Genomic DNA, 21359 nt, shown 5'->3' on the forward strand with positions numbered 1-21359 from the left:
GAAGGAATATGATGCTAATGTATGCTCCTACTAATCCTACAGTACAAAGCAAACACAAAAATCCAAATGAGTGCCCGAGCTCTTGTTTAGTGCAGTATTTTTGCCTCTTTCCCTCAAATCACTATCTGGAATATCTGTTAGGAAAAGAAAAGCAGGTTACAAAAAGCCTCTGATACACAGAGAAGTAAGACTAACAACCTGAAAAGAAATATGGTTAGAGATGTAGCATTAGTACTTAGGATGATATCCTAGATAAATTACCTGTTAATTCATGCTATTAGAGTGAAATCTATTATTGTTATTCATAATTTAAAACATTTATACCCAGAGAAGCCTGTAAACAGTTTTTTTTTTTTACATTGTCTATATACACCCACAATTTTCAGAGGAAAAGTAGAAAGGGAAAGAAGGGACAACCATTCATTGCAGACCTGGGTAAGCCTTTAATAAAGTCCCATTTACCTATTCCTGAAGGAAGCATTCAATAACCTCTGGTTATTTCTACTCCAGCACAGTACACTTCTGAGCGTATCATTTAGAATCTGAGGCCTTGCTAGTGCCTTACATAAGCATACATTGTAAGACACTGGCAGCCCAAAAGGCTGACTGTGAATCCTGTTAGGCAGGAAAATAAGGAAGACCCTCTGCTGCGTATAGCAGGTCGGGGGCGCACAAGTCATAGCAGTGGCCTCTTTTCCCTATACCTTCACTTTGAGGTAGGTAGCACTGCTCCCAGGAACTTAGGTCATCGTTTTGGTGTTGTTTAACCCTCACAGAAGCCCTCCAAAACCTGTGATTTTCATCTGTATTTCCACCAAGAATGCTACCACTTAAATCTTTAAAATTCCTTGCAGATTTTGCTTAAAATTCAGCTGCAGCTCATGATGTTGTCTCTAGATATTTGAGTTTTTAAAAAGATTTATTTGAAAGCTAGAATGATAAAAAGAGGGATAGAAAGAGAAAGAGATATTTCATTCACTGGTTCATTTAGAAAACACCTGCAATTAGCCTGGGCTGGACCAGGCTGAAGCCAGGTACCTAGAATTCCATCTGGGTCTCTCATATGGATGTCAGGAGCCCAAGCACTTTTGGCCATCTTTTGGTTTCCCAGGCACACTAGCAGGAAGTTGGATCAGGAGTAGCTTCCAAGACTTTAACCTGTGCTCCAAGGTGGGATGCTGACATCACAAGTGGTGGCTTAACTTGTGGTTTCACAGTGCTAATTCCAACACTTGAAGCTTTTTGAAAATACTTTTTTATTTGAAGGGGGTGATGAGAGGGACAGGGGGGATAAAGAGGAAATGTTGGGAGGGACAGGGGGAGGGAGAGCAAGAGCATATACAACTTCGATTTTCCACCTGCTGGTTCAATTCCCCAAATGGCTACAATGGCCAAGGACTGCCCAAGACAGAACCAGGAGCCCAGAGTTGCGTCTGGTTCTCTGGCATGGCTAACAGTGGCCCAAGCACTTGGGCTACTCTCTACTTCTGTTCCAGGCACATTTTCAGATAGCTATGTTGGAAATGGAGCAGCTGGGACTCAAGTGGGTGCTTCTGATATGGCATGGCAGCAGCTTAGCTGCTGAATCTTAGTGTTCACATTTTCCCTGTTTCCTCTTTTGCTATCTACTCGTCTTGTCTCCAGCTAATGACTGGATGAGGAAATACTAGTCAAAGCAAAGGGACTGGCAGAAGAGAACTGCTTCTGTGCTGAAGTTTTCATAGCCTGATGTACCATGAGCCTGACTGCCACTTCTTTTGGAGTTGCTGAAGGTTATTAAGGCTGAAGGGTATATGCAAAGTAGGTAGCAAAGTCACATTTGTCCAGAGAGATAGTGCTTAGTATATGTAGAAATTTGGTAAATGTGTATTAAATTGAACTGGACATTTTTGTTTATTGAGAAAAAATTTTATCTAATTGGGAACAGTGATAGCTCTACGTCCCTATACAATAAAATGAAAAATGTGAGATCCTATGTCAATAGTTTCAGGACTTAATGTATAATCACTTAAAATATGTTTCCAAGGCACTTTGAAAGAAGATATAAAATAAATGGCTAAACATAATAGGCCCTGCTATAACTATTAATTCACCCTTCCCTGAAAGGAATTCAGTGCTATAAACCTACATTGAGACATGACATCTAAATAGTACTGCCATGCCAGAGTAAATATTAAATCACATTATCTGACAATCCTTGGGGAATGGCATTGCAATGTCAGGACCGTAGATAAATGATGTGAAATCAAGTTCACAGAAATTTGCCTTAGATATCTAAAATAAAACGAATCTCTTTTCTTCAATGTGTACAGTGATGGGGTGATGATAGCAAGATGAGAATACTCTGATGACAGAACATTTCTGTAATGATGGAGGATGAAAGGGAACAGATCTCACTGCACTTTGATGCGTGACCGACCACATTTAGGCACCCCTCCTTCAAAAGCAGTTTTCAAGCTTACTATTTGTTATACACTCTGTGATAATCAGGATGCAAGAAAAGGAAAGGCAGGGGTCCTTGTTATCCAGGGGATCCTACTGGAGGGAGGGCATGAACATGGTTTCCTCCCAAAAGGGTCACTTGGCACCTGTCTGGCAGGTATGAGAATGGAGCTCACCAGTGGCAGTGTGAGGAGGGTAAAGGCATTGCAGGCATAGTTTTGGTGGTGAGGAAAAAAATTAACACATCAAAGGCATAGATATTTAGTATTCTGGAGCTCAACACAACTACAAACAAGCGGCAGGAGACATCATGGGAGGGCGGGTAGGGATCAGATCAGAAAGCAGCTTTTCTAGGAGACTTCTGATGAGGCACCAAGAGATGAAGAACTGCATTTTGGGTTTCACAGAGAGCAAGTTGGAGTCACAGCCAGATTTAGGAAACTGAACCCTTACCATGTCTCATCCCATTTGGCTTTCAGATGAAAGGAACTAAGTTGGGATGCTACCTTTTGGAGGTAATAATACATCCCAGACCTCCAGTAAGGTTTGGCCCACCCTGTTGAAATGTGTGTGCTGGATGCAGTGGTTGGCAGGGGGGGACCCTGGCCAAGATCATATTACGATAATTATGCTACAGACTCACACAACTTGCTGAAAGGCCTCCGTGTGATTTCATTTGATTCAGGCCCAGCAGCTGCATCTTGTGTGCACACAAGATCCAGAGGGACACCTGCCATCTTCCCTGTAAGGGAATCTTGCAAAGGCTGTTAACATGCACCTGTAGCTGTCCCATGGCCCCCGATTTAGCAGCCATGGTTGTCACAGGCTAATACAACCTGACAGAAAACCCCAGAATGGGATTTCATCATTACCCAGTGCTCATGGCCCAGCTAATGCAGCATCCTCCTAAAATATGTGACTGAAATCCAAACAGCACATTCCCCAGGAGTTGCTATTTTTCTAGTCTTCAACATATGGATAGGATTGGATAGACAGCATGTTTCTTCCCCTGTACCATCACTTATAACATGGCACACCATCTCCACCTTTTGGTATTCCTTTCCACCAACTTCCCTCAGCTCCTGTGGACACTACTTCAGGCAACTGTCTGCTGTCTTCTGTATTACTCTTATTGCCATGACATAACAGGTGAGGTCTGGCAAGAATACTCAATACCACAGCACTGTTGAACAGCAAAGGAAAGCAATGTTAAACCTCTGTCTTCTGGAGCCCTCCCTATCGCCCAGAAGGGAAACACATATGAATGCATTGAAAGATGATCCCCTGTGCCTAATAAGATAAGTATATGTTTATTGGGAAGGCATGCATGGATCCTGAAAAATTACAGCATCCCCAGTGTTCTTCTCCCATAGCTAAGTGAACTGTGCTTGGTGAGGCCTCCCACTGAGTCTTCCTTTCCTATGATGTTTCACAGTCTAAGATGCCCAAATTCCATGTTCCCACAAGCTCCCAAGGAAGGCCCAGTGTTTAGTGTTAACACAGTCAGTCATATCATATCTCTGTCTAATGTGGAGCATAGTCAATTTTAATTCTGCTTCCTTACAAATTGAAATGAAGGTACTGGGAAAGAATGGAATTGCCCAGAGAATTCTTTAAAGCCTCTAACATACTGACTCCAAAGAAATATAACCACACTGCCAAGTGCACAGTGTGACTCATGGGTGACTTTCACCTCCAGTTCTGCTATGCTGGTGAATCCCATGGTATCATGACTTTTCAGCCATCAGTTGTTTGTCTCTGCATGCATGGAAACAACAGTGAAATGGGAGAGATAAGCAATAGGCCTTTGGAGGGTAACCGAGAGTCTAGAGTAGTGCCAAGTGCAAGGAATTTTGTAAGAACTCCATGATGCTCTGAGCTTTTCCAGCAGCCCCTGGAGACCATGACACAGTGATGAGCTGTGCTCCTGCAGTCTGAGCCAAGAAAGGAATGCAATGGTGAGGATCTCCTTGGGGCAAGATCCTGCCAGCTGCCTGGAAGGTTGCCAGATTTCTTTGCTATAAAAGCAACCTCTTTTTGAAATGATGAAGGCCCCGTAGTCACTATTTTGTCTTAGGAAAGCGCATCTAAAGCAGGCCAAAAAGAAAGTGATAGGGTGCTCAGATAAAAGGGCAAGTTGGCATTCCCAGGAACACACTTGGCTGGTGATTACCTCTGACAAATCATTTCCAATTTTTTATTTCCCACTCTACCCCTCACTTGATCACACCCCCTGCTCCACAACCCCGTTGCATCCCTGGGAAGAAAGTGATTGTGTCCATCTGTGGTCTCACAACTCCACTGCTGCATCATGTCTTTGATTCTTTTACCAAATTTCACTGTCCTAACCCACTTCCCAGAGGTAAAAATGTTTACTAGACAGTTTAAAATTTGAATTTAAACATTCCATGTGTGCTGGAAAATGTAGAAAGAAATGATGGTGACTTGAAGGACATGTTTTCTGAAAACCAGAATGAAACCAAGGAGCCAATGCACCCTTGGGGAAGGAAACCAATGGAAGGCTTCATTTGAGAGGCATTGGGAAGATAGGGGAAGATAAACTTTCAAATATTTGAAACATAGGTGCACAAAAAAACAGTCTACATTGGGCAACTTGACGAAGGAAAAATATCTGTATGCCAGAGTTTCTCTGCATAGACACCTTAGAACAATAAACAGGAGGGGAAAAAGCATGTTGTGCCTCATGTTCAAGAAAAGGCAGAGCCGAAAGATTGTTCTCTGCTAATGCGTTTGGAAGCAGACCTGTCCGTTTCACTCCTAGTTTTATAGAAACAGAATTGTCAATAACCCTTTACTGAAGTTGTGTTTAGAACATATATCCAGACCTATTTCTGGAAAAGAACAAAGAAGAATGCAACAGGAGATGAATCTCCCGAAGGAGATGTTGAGCTGTCCTCTGAAGAAGCGTAGGCTTCCTGGTAACGGTGCACACGTCTGTCCAGAGCCTCTCTCAATGCTTGGATGAACTTCCCAGAACAATCATAAAGCAACAGAGCATCCAGCTGTCCATCAGAAGTTAGTGCAGCATGTAGCTGTGACCATTCAACCAGATCCAGCTCTGAGTTATGTGAGCAAAATCTGGCTGCTCATTAAATATGGAGCTTCAGAAAGAAAATAGCTGTCCATGGACACATCAAATGGCAAAGCTATTCACTTGGGTTTAGCTTGAATGTCATAGGATCCATTCACAATGAAAATGGATATATATAAGAAAAGGGCAACCTGTGGAATAGAGATAGCCACAGAAGAGAAGTAAATGGGGCAACTTTTTATAAGAATCTCAGGATGTTGATTTATGTAGAATTATGTCTCCTTTGCATTTTTTTCTGAAGGAAGCCGCATTCTTGATTTCAATGAAATGACTTTCAGATTGATACCTCTATGTCACCACTGCCGAACAGCAGTGAGTAAAGCATATAATTTGGAAGCTATTACACTCCTAATGCATTAAACAGCAACAATAGTTTCCACTCCTCTCTGCATAACAGTGTTTATTTCTGTGATGCTTGTTTCCAGTCTTACTAAGGCCTTTAACCTTAAGCCAAGGTCCACAATCCTCTATGAACTCAATTCAAAACCAAGCAAAAAGTGTGGATCGTGAGCCTGGCTTCCAGTTTCACATGGGTCACCTACTTTGCGTTTAGTCAGAATTCTACACATAGGTTTCAGGTCTTTCACTTTTAGAACACAGTCAAAATCCACTTGGTCATACCTTACCTTTGATGCCCGGAAGGAGAAGGCTGTGGACTTTGTGTCTGACTTTCCCCTGTCTTGCAGTAGGAGGCCTTGGTCTTCTGTCAAGGCCAGGTAGTGGCCTGTGGTGAGATGCCGGAGTCGGAAAGCCTGGCCCCACCGGATGTTACTCCCACTCCAGCTGCACAGATGAAATAGACAAGAAGCTGACTTTATATGAAAACATGTCCTTTTCAATATTTATTCTGTGATTTTTCACACAGGCTGAGTTCTTTCATAAGCGATAGTACACCCATCTCCAGTCTTGCCCTAGGAATCACATCTGCTTGTAATGCATCACTGTGCTCTCTTTTGACCCCTCTTAAGAATGCCAACAAGGAACATGACCCTGATGGCAAGTCAATGGTTTAATATGACCAGAAATCCCACAGTTTCCATTTTTGACTCACGTTACTACTAAAGAATCTTGATGCAAAGAATCACGAGACAGAAGGAAGCTTGCCTTTTAACAGAAACCAACTTCTGGGAGGGCAAAACATTTCCAAATTTACCACCTGAAATCAAATATCTCACCACCTCAAACAGGCATGTTTTTTAAAAACCTGTCCAGTTTAGCAGCTTAAATTTACAAGGGAGACAACGAGCATCAAACCCAGCAAATATTGTATTGTGTCCCAAGGGGATAAACCGTATGGCAAAAAGGAAGGCTTGTAGGAATACTGAGACAAGGGCAATCTTATGTTGAACATCAATCTTGTCTCATTCTAAGTCCAACATATTAGTATTCAACAACAGATGCATTGTTATGGGAGGAAGTAGCCACTGAACAGTCAGAAGCTCAAATTTTATCTTTAATTTATAATAAAATGTGTCAAATTCTAAAATCACTATCTATTTGAACTGAGTTTTTGGAGCATCAAAGAATCCAAGTCACATTGATAGTAGACTTAAATTCTTCACATTCAGGTCTCTAGGGAGAAATGAACAACCATAACTAGAAAAGTCTAAATTCAGTTATTTTGATCTTTAAAAAGTCTGTTAAGAATACATTGCTGTCAGGTCTTTAGGAGGGATGGAAACAGAATGTAAATGTCTCTGGGAAGTTAAAGAGTGTGTGTTTCTTAAAGTAAATATTGCTCAATGGGGGGTGGCATTGTGGTATAGCACACTTAACTGCCACCTGTGAGGCTGGCATCCCATATAGATTCTGGTTTGAGACCTGGCTGCTCCATTTTTCATCTAGCTTCCTGCTAATGCACCTGGGAAAGGGTCAGAGGATAATTCAAGGGCTTGGATCGCTAGACCCACATGGGGGACCAGGATGAAGGTCTTGATTTTGGCCTAGTCCAGCTCTGGCTGTTGCAGTCACTTGAGGAGTGAATCTGAAGATGGAAGATTCTCTCCATCTCTATCTATGCCTTTAAAATACGTAACTCTTAAGGAAAACAGACTATGATTTTTCAGTAAAGAATCTAGATGAGTGAGTGTGTGTGTGTGTATGTGTACACGCAATTGTGTATGGAAACATTTTCTCTGTATCCTCCATGAATTAGCTTCAGACCCCAACCCCACCGCTGGAGGCATATAAACCTCATGAGAAAACACTTTTTTTTTTTTAATGTTCAAGTCCATGCAGAGAATAAGGAAGCAGAGAAAGGAAACTGATGACCACATTTCACCTTTCTTTTTCATCCCAAGCAGTTTAGTTCCAGCCTACCTGGCAAAGCCACTCAGCAAGATAAAGGTCCTGTCGGCCACTGCCATCACCCCCGCAGAAGTCTGGCCTTCTCACTTTTCTCATCCAGGCTTGTGGCAGAAAACTCTACCTGCTGTTCGCTCCACCCAGGCACAATGCTGTTGCTGCACAATTCTGATCACTGCTGTTATCTTCATAGCTATATTTCCATAGATCTTTCAGCATCCTGACCCTGTGCTGTCATACTACGTGCCTACCTGTCACTGAGACCTAACTGCACTCCAGCCAATAAAGGAGACAAGAGGAATGATAAAACTTCCCTGAGTTCAAGGGAAAACAAACAAGAGAAGAACACTGATGGATTTCAGGGCCATTTCTGAGCTTGTGGTTTCTAACTGGTGTGTGGCTGTGGTCTTGAAAACCACTCATCCTGTGTCTATGTGTGTACATGTGTTTGGCTATGTGTGCTTTAAAACCAAAGCCAAAGAAATTTACAGCTGAGGTTTAAAACAAGGATTTTGAGTGCATTAGTGATATGGAGCAAATGAAATATTTAAGAGAATAAATACTGCTTGTAAAAAGAGCAAGCTTGCAGTGAGAACTGCTCAGTTGTTCCATTACCTTATCCGAAGGGGTTCCACTCTCCACAGTGACCTGGCTCGTGTCCCAGCTCCCCCAGCTTCGTAGAATATCCTCCTGTGGGCAGAGTTGGTGATCAGGACCAGCAGGGAGGGACAGCTCCCTGCAGAGGCTGCCGCAGCCCTGCTGTTTTAAAAAACTCACAAGACAAAGGAAGAGACGGTTCCCTAGCCTCACCCTCTTAGGGAGCCAAAATCAGGGTAATGAGGAAGAATTGCTCATTATTTGTCATGGATGCTCATATATCATCAGGTTGATTGGGGGGGGGGGGGGGGGGGGGGGGAGGGGGGGGGGGGGGAATGAAAGTTGAGGAAAAGTCACATCTCATGTCACGGAAGGAGGGGTACCAGCCAAGCATATACCCCCAGACCACCACGCCATAATCAAATAAAAAAAAAAAAAACTCTCTACATAACCAAGCATAACCACAACACCATAGAATTTGACCCCAAAACCCCCACACCACATACCGTGAGCACACATTTCCAATGTACAAGTGAACCAATGGATACCGTCAATATGCTCATCACACATGAAGAAAACAAGATTAACCAACCACACCAATAATGCCACCAAAACCCACAAGACAAACACCCACAACAGATACCACCGTCCTCCGCAAGCCCACCACCTCACATCCCTGTCCCCTACCGATCTTCCCATCCCCGTACCAGGTAATACACAAACCCATAATACCAAACATCCATCCTTACTCACGAAGTGTGTACACACAACTGACAAATACTTAAATATCACCAATATAAGCGTTTACCATCACTTGCCGCAATTTTTAAAACAATACATTTACGAAAAGTACCGTAATGCAAACGACATACTAACTACGCATTTACCCGGGCCCCCCATTTTAAAACATGCTCCCACCCCGACAGTACAAAATGATCCATAACCCACACAGCTATACAGCATCTTCCCCCCGCCACAGCAACCTCCACAGCCCCGAGCGTCATCCCAGTCTCCCTCCCAACACATAACCCCATTCCAACACGCCATAATTCGCTAAACCTAACCTCGTCCACCCGCGCCCGTCTTGCCTGCCTCCAACTTACGCACTCATACCCACCACCCTCCCCATAACGATCTCCACCAGCAACACCACACAGCTCAAGACTGATCACTTTACCATAGCTACATTCACAGATCCAAAGGCCACTCTGCCCTACAGGATTTGTCTGAATCACAGCAGATTCACGCAAGCCCAAAGCAGTCCAGATGAGGATTTTGGAGACAATAATCAGCAGAGCTGGGAAGCAAAGTTATCAGTCTTTCTAAAGCTCATAAAAAAGATTGTGTGAAATATGTACAGGGATTTAAAATTTATATATAAAAATAAAATTACGTTTTAACTATTTCCATACAAACCTTTTCAGGTTCCCTCACATTTATTTTTAAAATAAAACTACAAATTGGTTCAAAATATGGGTTTAGAAGTCAGGCCTGAATTTAAGTCTGCTAGTTGGAAGGCCCTTGTCTTCTCTGTGCCTTAGCTTCCTCAGTGCAAAACAGGATTCATGAGGGATATGAGGGATTTACATCATAAACAGCTGCAAGATTTTAACAGGATTCTTAAGGTACTCAATATTCAAACATGTTTGTATATACATAATCTAATACAGAATACAGATTTTCCCCAAAATTTTGTTCACACACACAAATGTTTTTAAAGATATTTTTAAAACACCACATTTTGATGACACTTACATTGTAACATCACATTAACCATGATTATCTCTAGGAGGAGGGTCAGAAGGGACATTTTTAAACAGCCTACGTTGTCCATAGTTCTGACACTCCAGATGTTTCTGCAAAAGGCCGAGAAGAGAAGGAATAGAGCAGTGACCCGCCGACCACTGCGGGTGATGCTCTGGGATTGTCAGTGCTGCTCTCCCCTTTAGTGGGGTCCTAAGGGTTGCTCCAGTGGAGCACAGGAGAGGTTCCCCCTAGGTCACAGGTGGGACTAGCACCAGAGCTAGCACTAGAGGGCTCTCTACCTCTGACAGCTGAAGGATTCTGAACTGTTCATTTCTCCCATTTGAGACATATGGTGAGTTGCTCCGTTTAATCTGACAAGGCTATCAAGGTTGAAACAACCTGTTCCCGTTCTCTAAAACAATTCAGAGGAGAGGTGTAGAGTGGGTGGTGATCTGAGACGCTTTTGGAAGGTTGGCTGACAGCTTAGCCTGAGCTTCGACAGGTTAAGTGACTTATCCCTGGGTGTCTGACAAGGCAGAGACAGAGATGAGGATCTGAGTTTAGAATCATGGGCTTCCATGCTGGGCCTCTCCACATGGCTTGGATTCTGTCAGGCTTTGGAGAAAATAAAGATGATTCCCTGTGGAGAGTCAGCACCAAGACGATGGGCAGCCTGCATGCCTTAGTAAGATCTCTTAGCAGGACCTCTATCTCTTGGTTCTTCATGTTCCCTCAGACTTCCGTGTTACCTGATCGTCTTAACTAGCAATGATCTGACAACAGAACACGGCAATGAGGCTTGCCACTTGTCTCATTTAGGCATCACATAACACCAGGGCCTGCTGATTTGACTGGGAGACCACTTGATAGAAAAATTCACATCCTGATAATACTAATGATTAGCTACCTACTTGCCTCACTCTGAAGCCCTTCAAACATCCTTAGGAAAGAAAAGTATATAAAAGCCTTCTGATAGACACTTGCTAGTCTCTCCTTTGTAGAAAAAAAATATTAGAGCCTATGAAATCCCCAGGTAAGGGAAGACCTCATCTGATCTTTGTTCATTGATAGCAAGCATCCCTGCTTCAGTGTGGCCTGGAAACTTATCTCCATCTACTCCATTCTCCCTTCTCCTTTTAAGCAGGATGTTGCAGAATCCCTTGACAAGAATATCCAACAATAACAAACTTCTCAAAGCAGCATTGTTTCTGACTAGGCTACTTCTGAGTTAGCTAATTTTAATATGTCAGGGATGTCACTTTTTAAAAAAAAAATTCCTATTCTTTAAAGTATAAGGGATTGAAAGATAAGTTTATTTTCATCACAAAATCTTTGGAGACTGTATAGCTTCCAATTTTTGCACCTAAACAAAGTTATTATTAATTCTGTTCTCCAGGAGCTTTCTGACATATCCTTGTAGAATAGACATGTGAAGAAACAACTGGTGAAGGTCTAATCTATTAGTAGACAATATGAAGAACTAGCAAAACTTCAGTTCTTCATTCACCTGTTCTTGATGCAGTAAAACAAGATATTAGTGCACGGCCTAAACAACAACTGAATAGGATCATAGGATATAGGGTAGTGAATCCTTAACTTCAAGTAAAATCAGGTCAGATGCTCATTTCTTTTTGGAGGTAACTTTCAGCCACTGGACTGAGGGTCAGAGAGGGAACCAGTGAGTTTGTCACAGCACTTCACATAGGTTTGTGCTTTACACAGCCTGGGCATGATTCTAGGTCACATAAGGTTCCTATGAAAAAGTACTTGGAGGACAACAGAGGTAACTCAGATGTATAAGGTATTCACATTGCCTTCTAAGATGCGCCAAAGTGCATTCAAGCACATCCTTTAGTGCAGAACACAGCAGTGAGCACTGTTGGGGAATTGGCAGCACTAGGTTTCAGGCTTCCAGCTGAAATCAGACCACGTGTAGCCTCTGGCAGGACCTTGACCTAGACGATCTCCAATTGAACTTGTATGAAAAGAAATGTAGTAGACAAATTTCCTGCAGGTGACACATACACAAACTCAAGCATTGTCACCACAGCAAACTCACTGCTATGTCAAATTCAGTCTGATCTGAATCTAAGGCTAGGTTTTTAAAAATATCATACTTCCTTAGTTCTAAGGCCAAGACCTTTATGCTCTGTCCCTTCAGTGATAAGCAGAAGACAGAAGGACTCCTTACTATGAATTTAAGATCTGGACAAACACCTTCCATTTCATGGTTTTGAATTTCTGACAAACATTTCTTGAGGAATCAACTTTAGGAACAAAGAAATATCACTGACAGCTGCACCTGTGCGAAAACCAGCTGCTGCTGGACACTGACACATTGCTTCTTGGATGTTATCTACTAATAACACCAAACCACATCAATGAATCCACTTCAATTGCTGAGCACATGAAATGCGAATAATGGATTTGAGAAATCTATTGAACAATGTGTGTTGGCATGCAGATTCACCAGAGTCTGGGATGATTAGGCTTCTGTCCACCTCCAAAACGGATGCTCCAATCTACAGTCAACACTTGTAGAACTCCTTAGGTTTAGGAGCAACCAAAGAAAACAAAGGAACTGGACAGTGGTGTAGAATTGCCTAAGAAGGATGGGTGGGAAGTTCTTCTCTTGGGCAAGCTGGAAGCCAAGCTGCAAGCAGGCTTAATGGCTGGCTGCCAGTACACAAAGATCAACTCTTGAGTGCATCTCCTCTGAGATGGGAGACAGCAAGGAGAACAACACCACTGGCTTACCTGTGCTGGGAGTCATTCTGATCTGTTGATGGTATTGTCAAACACTCATCATGGCCATGGAAAAGACGTACCACATGCCCACCAAGCAGGTATCCTAAAAAAAGAACGGCATTCTGCCATAAGCTGATGGGAAATTTAGTAAGGAGAACATTTATTATTAAAAAAATAAACTCAAGAAAAATATGAGAGAGTATTGAGAAACACCAAGAGAGGAGCATTTGGGATATTACAAATTCTATGAATTCAAGCCTTAGGCAGAAAAGACCAGAAAGTCAAAAACAGTTTCTAACATGTAAAGTTAAACGGAGTTTCAGAGATGAGTAAGTTCATTATAGAAAGGAAAGGTGAAAATAGTGTTGACTGAAATCACAAAGAGTTTCAAAAGGAAAGTTGCCACTGTGTTAGGGCAACAAGGGTTTTCTAATTGGTTAGGTTGCAAATATATCTAACACCAATTTCCTCAGTAAGCTCCTGTGATCTTGCTACGTATTCTCTGCAGCAAAATCCACACCCAACTGCAGTCATGGGAGAGAAAGGAGGTGCTGGGAAGCAGGATAGCAAAAAGGTTTTTCAGAGCTGTCTTATGAGAAGCTCATCTTCAATGCATTTTGAGCACACACAGGCAATACACACAGGATGTTTCTCCTGTAGCCCAAAGGGGAAAGCAGAACTACTCTCCAGCATCATTGCATTGACAGGTGTAGGTGCTGCTCTCAGTAATAATTCAGCTTTCAGAACATGAGCAACAATCTCTATAGCAGCAGAGTTCAGGGATGGGAAGGAAACACTGCACTCCAAGGACATGGTGATGCATGTCGTCTTCAAATTAATTCAAGAACCCAGTAGCAGGACAGAGACCTCTGTTGGAGCTCACATTCTATGAAGAAATGGGATTTTCTCTTACATTCTTTTGGAGTGAAACACTGTTCTCAGGAAACATATGGACTTAATAGTCTGCAGGAAGAATTAAAAAAAAAACCCTCACATGATTCAATCACTTGAGGGACTATCCTAGGCTATTTTGAGTATTGGATTTAAAGAATAGGGGTAAGAAGTCATGCCAGAGGAAAAAAATACATTAGTGCATCACACAGTGACAGTGTGATATTCCTTAGCCTATTTGTATCGCTTTTAACCAAGGGAAGCTTTTCTAAAATGTCTCTCAGATATTCAGAAAAAAAATATTTTCCCTTGTCTTATTCTCTCTCTGCATCAAAAACAATGTTTGAGTCATGCATTTGGCATGATGGTTAAGATGCCACTTAGAACACCTGTGTCCCATACCAGCATCATTAGCTTTAAGTTCTGCCTCCATTTTTTACTGTAGCCTTCTACTGCTGAGCAGTCTGGGAAGCAGTAAGTGGTGGGCCAAATTCCTGGGTCCCTGCTGCCCATGTAAGACACCTACATTGACTTCAGCCTGTCCAAAACCAGCAGATGGGAGATGTTAGTTACTGCTGTCTTTCTCTGCCTTTCTAAAAAACATTTTTTTTCCTGAAATTAAAAAATATATATACTGTAAGAGAATTCTTACCAGCCATTCTAGTTAGACAATTAAACTTGCAGTGATCATATCCTTGATAAAATCTTCCATCTCATGATGGTGAGGCCATGCCCTGCCAGCAGGTCATCAATCACAGCATTTGGGCTCTTTCAGTCAATATTCCTCTCACACCGAGAAAACTACCAAGTGCTGGTGCACAGAACTCTTCCTCATGGAAATCTATTGGGGCCATCCTCAGGGCAGGAGGAGGGTCACTTACATTCTCTAAGGCTGAAGTGGACTGCTCACCAGCAGATGCTCAAAGGGCATTCTCTAGAGCCGGATGACTTCTGTGGTGAGCCAGAAAGGCTTGTTCAGAAGAAGGGCACTCAGCACCTCAACAGGAACCTTCCTAACACGATTTGCAAACACTCCTCAATTAATCTCCACAAGCCCTCTGTTGACACTTGAGAAATAATTCTATTCCTACTGTGAACATTAAAAATAACTTGGAGATTGACTGAAAACTTTCCAGGAGAAATTTAAACCCCTGGTTTCCTGAGTCCTGATAGAAGATTGAAGACAGACTGGGGTGTTGGGTCACTTTTGACATCAAGGGCAAAGGACAAGTCCATTCTGACTATTAAAAGCTTCCCACAAGTTGCTCAAGCAGTTGAGAATTTGTCATTTCCTGATCCTTCGGTTTAGCTGTGATGCCCTCTGAAGTTGGGGTATCACCATGACAATTCTCGTTTTCCCTTCTAGTTTCTTACATAACAGTAAAGAAGGCATTCCTAGGTTGAAAGTACTAGACACAGGATGAAAAATAGGGCTAGAGGCTGAGATATGACTATGTAAAAAAATTTTCCCTTCTGTTACAAAGGGCTAAAATGTAATGCCATTGCTCTATACATCAATGACATCTAAGAAACAGGATAGGAGAACAAGATTTAATGGTCTTCTTTCAAAGAAAAAATAAAATATTGAGAAAAAACTTCCTTACTATCATCTTCCCTAAATATAAACACAAATGACGAAATATACTTTTATTATAAAGGAAGTCCTTCCTCCATACAGAGAGATGCTTAGGGAGAAATAGAAACAACATCATCAACTTGGTAAATACTTTCTTCTAAGTAAGCCATCACTGAGGTCTGTACTTTTATAGCCAGTAACCACAAATAAAATAAAAATTCAGTGAGGGAGAGAAGTTGTAGTAACAAAGAGTCCTGGTTGGTTGCATACATTGTTAAAATAGTAATGGGATCCAAAGAAGGAGAAACAATGTTAGAGTTGCTCTTGTAACTGGAAATCAGGCCTTGAAATAATCTATTCTAACATCAGAGGAAAAAAAGATCGGGTGAACTGAATCATGCAACCTGTTACCAAGACAAAGGTGGGAGCTAAGTACCAGAAAATGTCGATATGTACAGTATTAGAGACAGTATCAATCTCAGGCCTGAATGAATATAACTAACAAAGCACACCTTCTTCGATGCTACTTCCTGAACACGTGGGATGTACATTCCAGAGTGTTTGCATAAAGGAGGCATCCACTTGTATGTTACCATTTGATATTGAGAGATGCTGTAGCAAAAACAGAAATGAGACATGCTTTAAATTGCTGGTTCAATCTTTATAGAAGCAGCTCACCTAGAATTCTAAAGATTAAATTAAACACCTTGTCATCTTGCTGTTTCTACATAGTCTGTGAAAAAATTTCTTTAACCCATCTAGAAGCAGCTTCGAAATGAGACACTTTATTCTGGGAGGAGAGCCACAGCTGCAGAGGTGGCAGACAAGTGTTGACTTCACGCCCTCAGCTGAATGCCTGACTCAATGCGAACTCACAAGTGTCTACGCTCTGGAGGTTAAGAAAACTCACAAACGGGAAAAAATTACTCCAGCCTTTGGACATGGCAAAGTAAAATCTGCTGACAGGATTGGCTCCAAGAGAAACTGTTGAGAAGCTTATGCACTAATCTCTGACATTTCTCTGATCTTCAGTCAACTCAACCACCTGCCAGTGGCTCATTGTCAATGACATTTGCTTCATACGCTTCCCCATCTTCAAAATTTCACCTGCACCTTCCAACGTTGGCAACAGCCCACATAGTGAAACATTTTTAAATCTGTTAAGGCAAATTTTATATTTTTTCTTCACTGAACAGCCAAACAGTGTAATAAATGCACAGGAATGATAGTGTGTCAACAGTGCCTGGGGCATTTTACCAAAGTTTGCCTGACACAGTACCATAATCCACAAGAATAATTCGCAATGCAATTATCTGACAAGGGGAAGAAGTTATTGCCTCTCAGCTATACTATGTAAAGGCATCTCACCCTACCCAGTTTGTGGCTCAGTTCTCCTCAGCCATCTCTTCTTATATGAAACACTTCTGAAAGTCAAAGATGCCAGTGTTAGGTGGTACTTACAAGGTATCTCTCAGAGGACACACTGACGAGGATGAGGTCATCTCCAATTCTAACTTTCTCTCCCTCGGATCTCTGTTTGGAAGCAGGATGTATGGTCCACCAACAAGCTTCTCCTAAATAAAGGCTTCTTGAGTTAGTTGTTGTTTCATAGGAACTCAATGTCCCCAATTCTGCCCCTTGTTCTCTTTCCTCCTGATGACAATGCTACATACATACGTACACACACACACTCACACATCCCTACTGTCTCCAGCCTTCAATTTTTATTGATCTATAATTAGAACTTCTCTTATCCATATTTACCCTTTTCATTTTCTCCAGAGAAGTATAGGGTGTCATGAGGTGTACAAACCCTTCAATATTTTTTAATATGTATAAAATGCTTTTTTCATAGTCCTTTTCAAATCTTTTTTTTTCTTTTAAGCAGTGACTTCACTGGTACACTGAACAAATACTTTGATATTTGTTCCATATATGCCATAAAATTCTATTGAAACATCAATAAAGGTATATTTAAAAGGCCTAAATGCATAAAGATTCAGATAACAGGTCAAAAATTCACAGCAAGGAGGAGAAATAGACATTTTGGCCAAGAAAAGCAGATGGATACTTTCAGCCAGGAGAAAGCTAAAACTTAAGTTTCTGAGTTAGAAAATGGCAGAGAAGTTACCAATAAAAATAGCCATTTCTCTTATGGATTCCCTAGAGAAGTATCTGGAATTGGAGGCAGAGGTGGTAAGTAGGTTGAAAAAAGAATGGTTTGAAAACCTTGAAAGTGTATTCAAACACCTAGGTCCCTTTATTCTGCACATATCTCTTATTACAATCTAGCATATGAAATTTAATCCATGCAATGGCCATCCTTTAATGCCTTGGTTTTGGATATGTCAGGTGCTGCCAAATAAAGGAGGAAAGACCCTTGATGAAAACAGAATGATTGACTGTCTACATTTCATTAGGAAAGCCCCAGCTCCTCTCCCTCTGCTTCTGCTTCTCAGCTTCCAGCATGCCAGCTGCAAAGGACTTCCCAGACTTGAGCAATGCTTTTTAGGGAAGCAAAAGCACTCCAGGATAAAAGATACTTCAGTGAGGCGCGTTTCCAGTGAAATGCCTGGGTCTTTACCAGATTACTCCAAAGCAAGGTTTATCATTGGCAAATTAAAGTTAGCTGCCAGTCTTTTGGTTGCCTGACCTAAAAATGAACAAGAATCCAGAGTTACCTAAACACCTGAGAAACCTCTCCAACAACAGGAAGATGACAAGGAAACGATGGAAGGGGCTTGAAGGAGGTGAAGTTAGTAGATAACAAAACTGTAAAAACAAATCTTGCAATTAATAATTTGAGAGAGTCAAGAAAAAGTTACATTTGTGAGACAGCCAGGAGCATATCCAGAAATAGTCCCTTTAGAAAAAAAAAAAAAAGGAAAACCTGGAAAAAATAAAGAAACAAGGCTGTGGTAGAATTAAGTTTAAAAGTCCTCCTAGAATAAATGTGAAAAAATGTTAGAAAAACCATTTCAAGAGATTGTGATACAATGGTTTGAAAAAACGTGGCTCCTGATCTCACTCGGATGTTGAAGCATTGAAGACACAAGCTAACGGTACTAAGAGGGTAGAAACTTCACCCTAAGAGGGTAGAAACTTCTGGGTGAAGTCCTTAGATCCCTGGTGTGCACCCTCATGGGATATATCGTTCTTGTAAGAGGTTTGCTTCAAAATTTCAAATAGACCCAGTCACTCTGCTTCCTGGTTCATTGGGTGCTCATTCTTTGATCCGTGTGCCAGGCCCACCACTGCTACCCTCATCAGATGCTCAATCACATATGTTTTGGTCTGTGTACCTCCAGAATCATGGAACAAAAATAAACTCCCGGCCTTCCAAAATAGCCTGCATTTCATTGTAGTAACTAAAATCTGATGGATACATCCAGATAGCAAGAATGGAGAAAACAAAGGATGGAATTAATAAACAAAAGTATTAAAACAGATCTATAGGCATTCAGAGTCCCTGGCACAGGAAAGAACAGAGACTCACACCATAGTCCATTCTTGTGAGATGTCAGGACAGAAAGGATCCGAGCCAAGACAAAAAAGCACTGTGGGATTTCAGACACCAGTACAGATGAGATAACCATAGTAGTTTAAAAAAAAAAAAAAAACAACAAACAGATCATATACTCAGAACTGGAATCAGAACATAGACTCAACAGCCAGACTATAAACTTTGGAAAACTAAGGCAAAAATATTTTTTCATTACAAAATTATACAACTACGAATTTCTCATAGAACTGGAATTGAGAAATTGACAATTTACTTTTCCCAATTTTTTTTCCTGTGAAAGCTTTGGATGATGTTCTTCACCAAAATGAAGTGATGAATCAGGAGAAAAAAATATGAGACCCAGGAAGCCTGTTCCTAGGAAAAAGACAAGGAGTTCTCTGGATGACGGTAGGTATTTCAAAAAAGAAAATTGTAATGTGAATTATAGGCAATGTGAATGTATCCAAGCAGTCATTATTTACAATTATACAGGAAGGTTTGGAAATAAATGGTCAGGTCACAAAAAAACTGAAAACACAAGACAATTATTATTTGCTGAAAAAAAAAAAAACCAAAAAGTAATACAAAAACCCTGATAGTGTTTTATATTGCTTATTTGCAAGTAAAAGTTAGACTAATGTAAATTATATTTGTTTCAGAGTTACATAAAAACAGGTGTCTATACACTGGACATGTGGGAAGAGGAAACAAAAGAGTGGCATGTAACAGCTGCATTTGAACCAGGATGTCAGTAGGTAATACCTAATAGGAAAAAAGCCATAGAAATCAGTATGAACATATTATTTATAAACAAATGGATAACAATGCTAGGACAGCTTAAGTGGATGCCCACAAGAAGTAGGTATACTATATAGGGAGTTCTAGGATAGAAGACTGCTATTTTCAGAGCACAATTTACCTAGTTATGTATGGATATTAGTATGATTATATTTAAAGCTACATGGCTACATTACTGACTTTTGCATTTGAAAAGCAGTGTGATATGCTTATCTTTCATGTATTGTGCAGGCTCAGGAGGGCATATCTGGGGTTAATACAGCCCTGACAAAGTACAATAGGAAGAATGTATTGGTTTCTCACCACTGTACTCTGGAGCCCAAACATGGAGTAGCCCTTCCCTGATAGGATGGGCCCATCAATGACCCTATAATATATAAGAGAGCTGTCTGTGGGGCCCAGCAATGGTGAAGGTCCTCACCTTGCACGCCCGGGATCCCATATGGGTGCCACTTCCCTTCCAGCTCCCTGCCTGTGGCCCGGGAAGGCAGTCGAGGACGGCCCAAGGCTTTGGGACCCTGCACCCGCATGGGAGACCCGAAAGAGGTTCCTTGCTTCGGACCAGCATAGTATCGGCCGTTGTGCTCACTTGGGGAGTGAATCATTGGAAGGAGGATCTTCCTCTCTGTCTTTCCTCTCTGTATATCTGCCTTTCCAATAAAAAACTAATAAAAATAAATCTTAAAAAAAAAAGAGCTGTCTGTGTGATTAAAAAAAAAAAATCTTTCCTAAATTTTAAAGGGCTATCCAAATCTTAAAAACAATAAAATAAGCTTTAACAAGAATAGAAAGCATTTTACCAGCATTGACTGTAAGATGTGATTATCAGTTAAATTTAATAATTCTTATCCTATCCATGTGCATGGAGAAAAGAATCTAGACTTATTCAAGAAATTACCTATATGGTTCACCTTTCACAGCTCAGTGACTGAGCAGTCTAGTTGTTTACAACTCTGAAGAGGTTTCTAAGCCAAAAGTACATTCATGGAATTATCCACATAGGCAACAGGATACTATTCTCCTTCTGGGTGAATCGCCTCCAGTTCTGAGGAGGTGTGAAGTAAGTTATTTTAGGCTCTAGGCTTTCATGAAGACCCGATCCATCCTTTGCCACAGTCAGCTTCTGATGAGACACCCCAAACTGGGGCTGGCTCATGTCCTGTCCTGGCTCATAGGTACAATTCACATCAAGTTTGGTTTCCACAATTTAGAAAAAAGTGCTGAAAAAGGTAAAATTTGCTTTGATTTTTTTCCTCTGTCTTTTTTTGCAGTTCTATTAATCAAACAAACTAAATTTCTTTGAGGCCAGTGTGGTGGTATAGCTAGCTAATCTTCTGCGGCCTCAACATTCCATGTGGGCACTGCTTTGAGTCACAGCTGCTCCACTTCTGATCCAGCTCTCTGAGATCATATCCTGGGAAAGCATTGAAGGATTGCCCAAGGACCTGAGCCCCTGAACTCATATGGGAAACCTGGAAGAAGTTCCTGGCTCCTAGCTTCAGATTAGCCTAGCTCTGGCTGTGGCAACCATTTTGGAGAATGAACCAGCAGATGGAAGATCTCTGTCTCTGCTTCTCCTTCTTGAACTATGGCTTTCAAGCAAAATAATTACATCTTTTTAAAAAATATTCTTTGAACATCTA

General features: G+C 41.3%; 1 protein-coding gene across 3 annotated transcripts in view; it reads right to left on the minus strand.

Annotated features, from left to right (window-relative positions):
* The window catches only part of RYR3 (ryanodine receptor 3), a 507269-nt gene that overhangs the window by 256572 nt on the left and 229338 nt on the right, over positions 1-21359 (minus strand). For all 3 annotated transcript variants that reach the window (XM_040969180.1, XM_040969181.1, XM_040969179.1), the window contains exons 6-10: positions 16878-16990; positions 15929-16028; positions 12959-13052; positions 8474-8548; positions 6181-6337 (exon numbers count right to left, since the gene is read on the minus strand). In XM_040969180.1, coding sequence (XP_040825114.1) covers positions 6181-6337; positions 8474-8548; positions 12959-13052; positions 15929-16028; positions 16878-16990 — 539 coding nt within the window. The remainder of the gene's footprint in view (positions 1-6180; positions 6338-8473; positions 8549-12958; positions 13053-15928; positions 16029-16877; positions 16991-21359) is intronic.

The sequence above is a fragment of the Ochotona curzoniae genome, unplaced genomic scaffold (assembly GCF_017591425.1).
Source record: "Ochotona curzoniae isolate NIBS_2020 unplaced genomic scaffold, NIBS_Ocur_1.0 scaffold_4701, whole genome shotgun sequence".
Lineage (NCBI taxonomy): Eukaryota > Metazoa > Chordata > Mammalia > Lagomorpha > Ochotonidae > Ochotona > Ochotona curzoniae.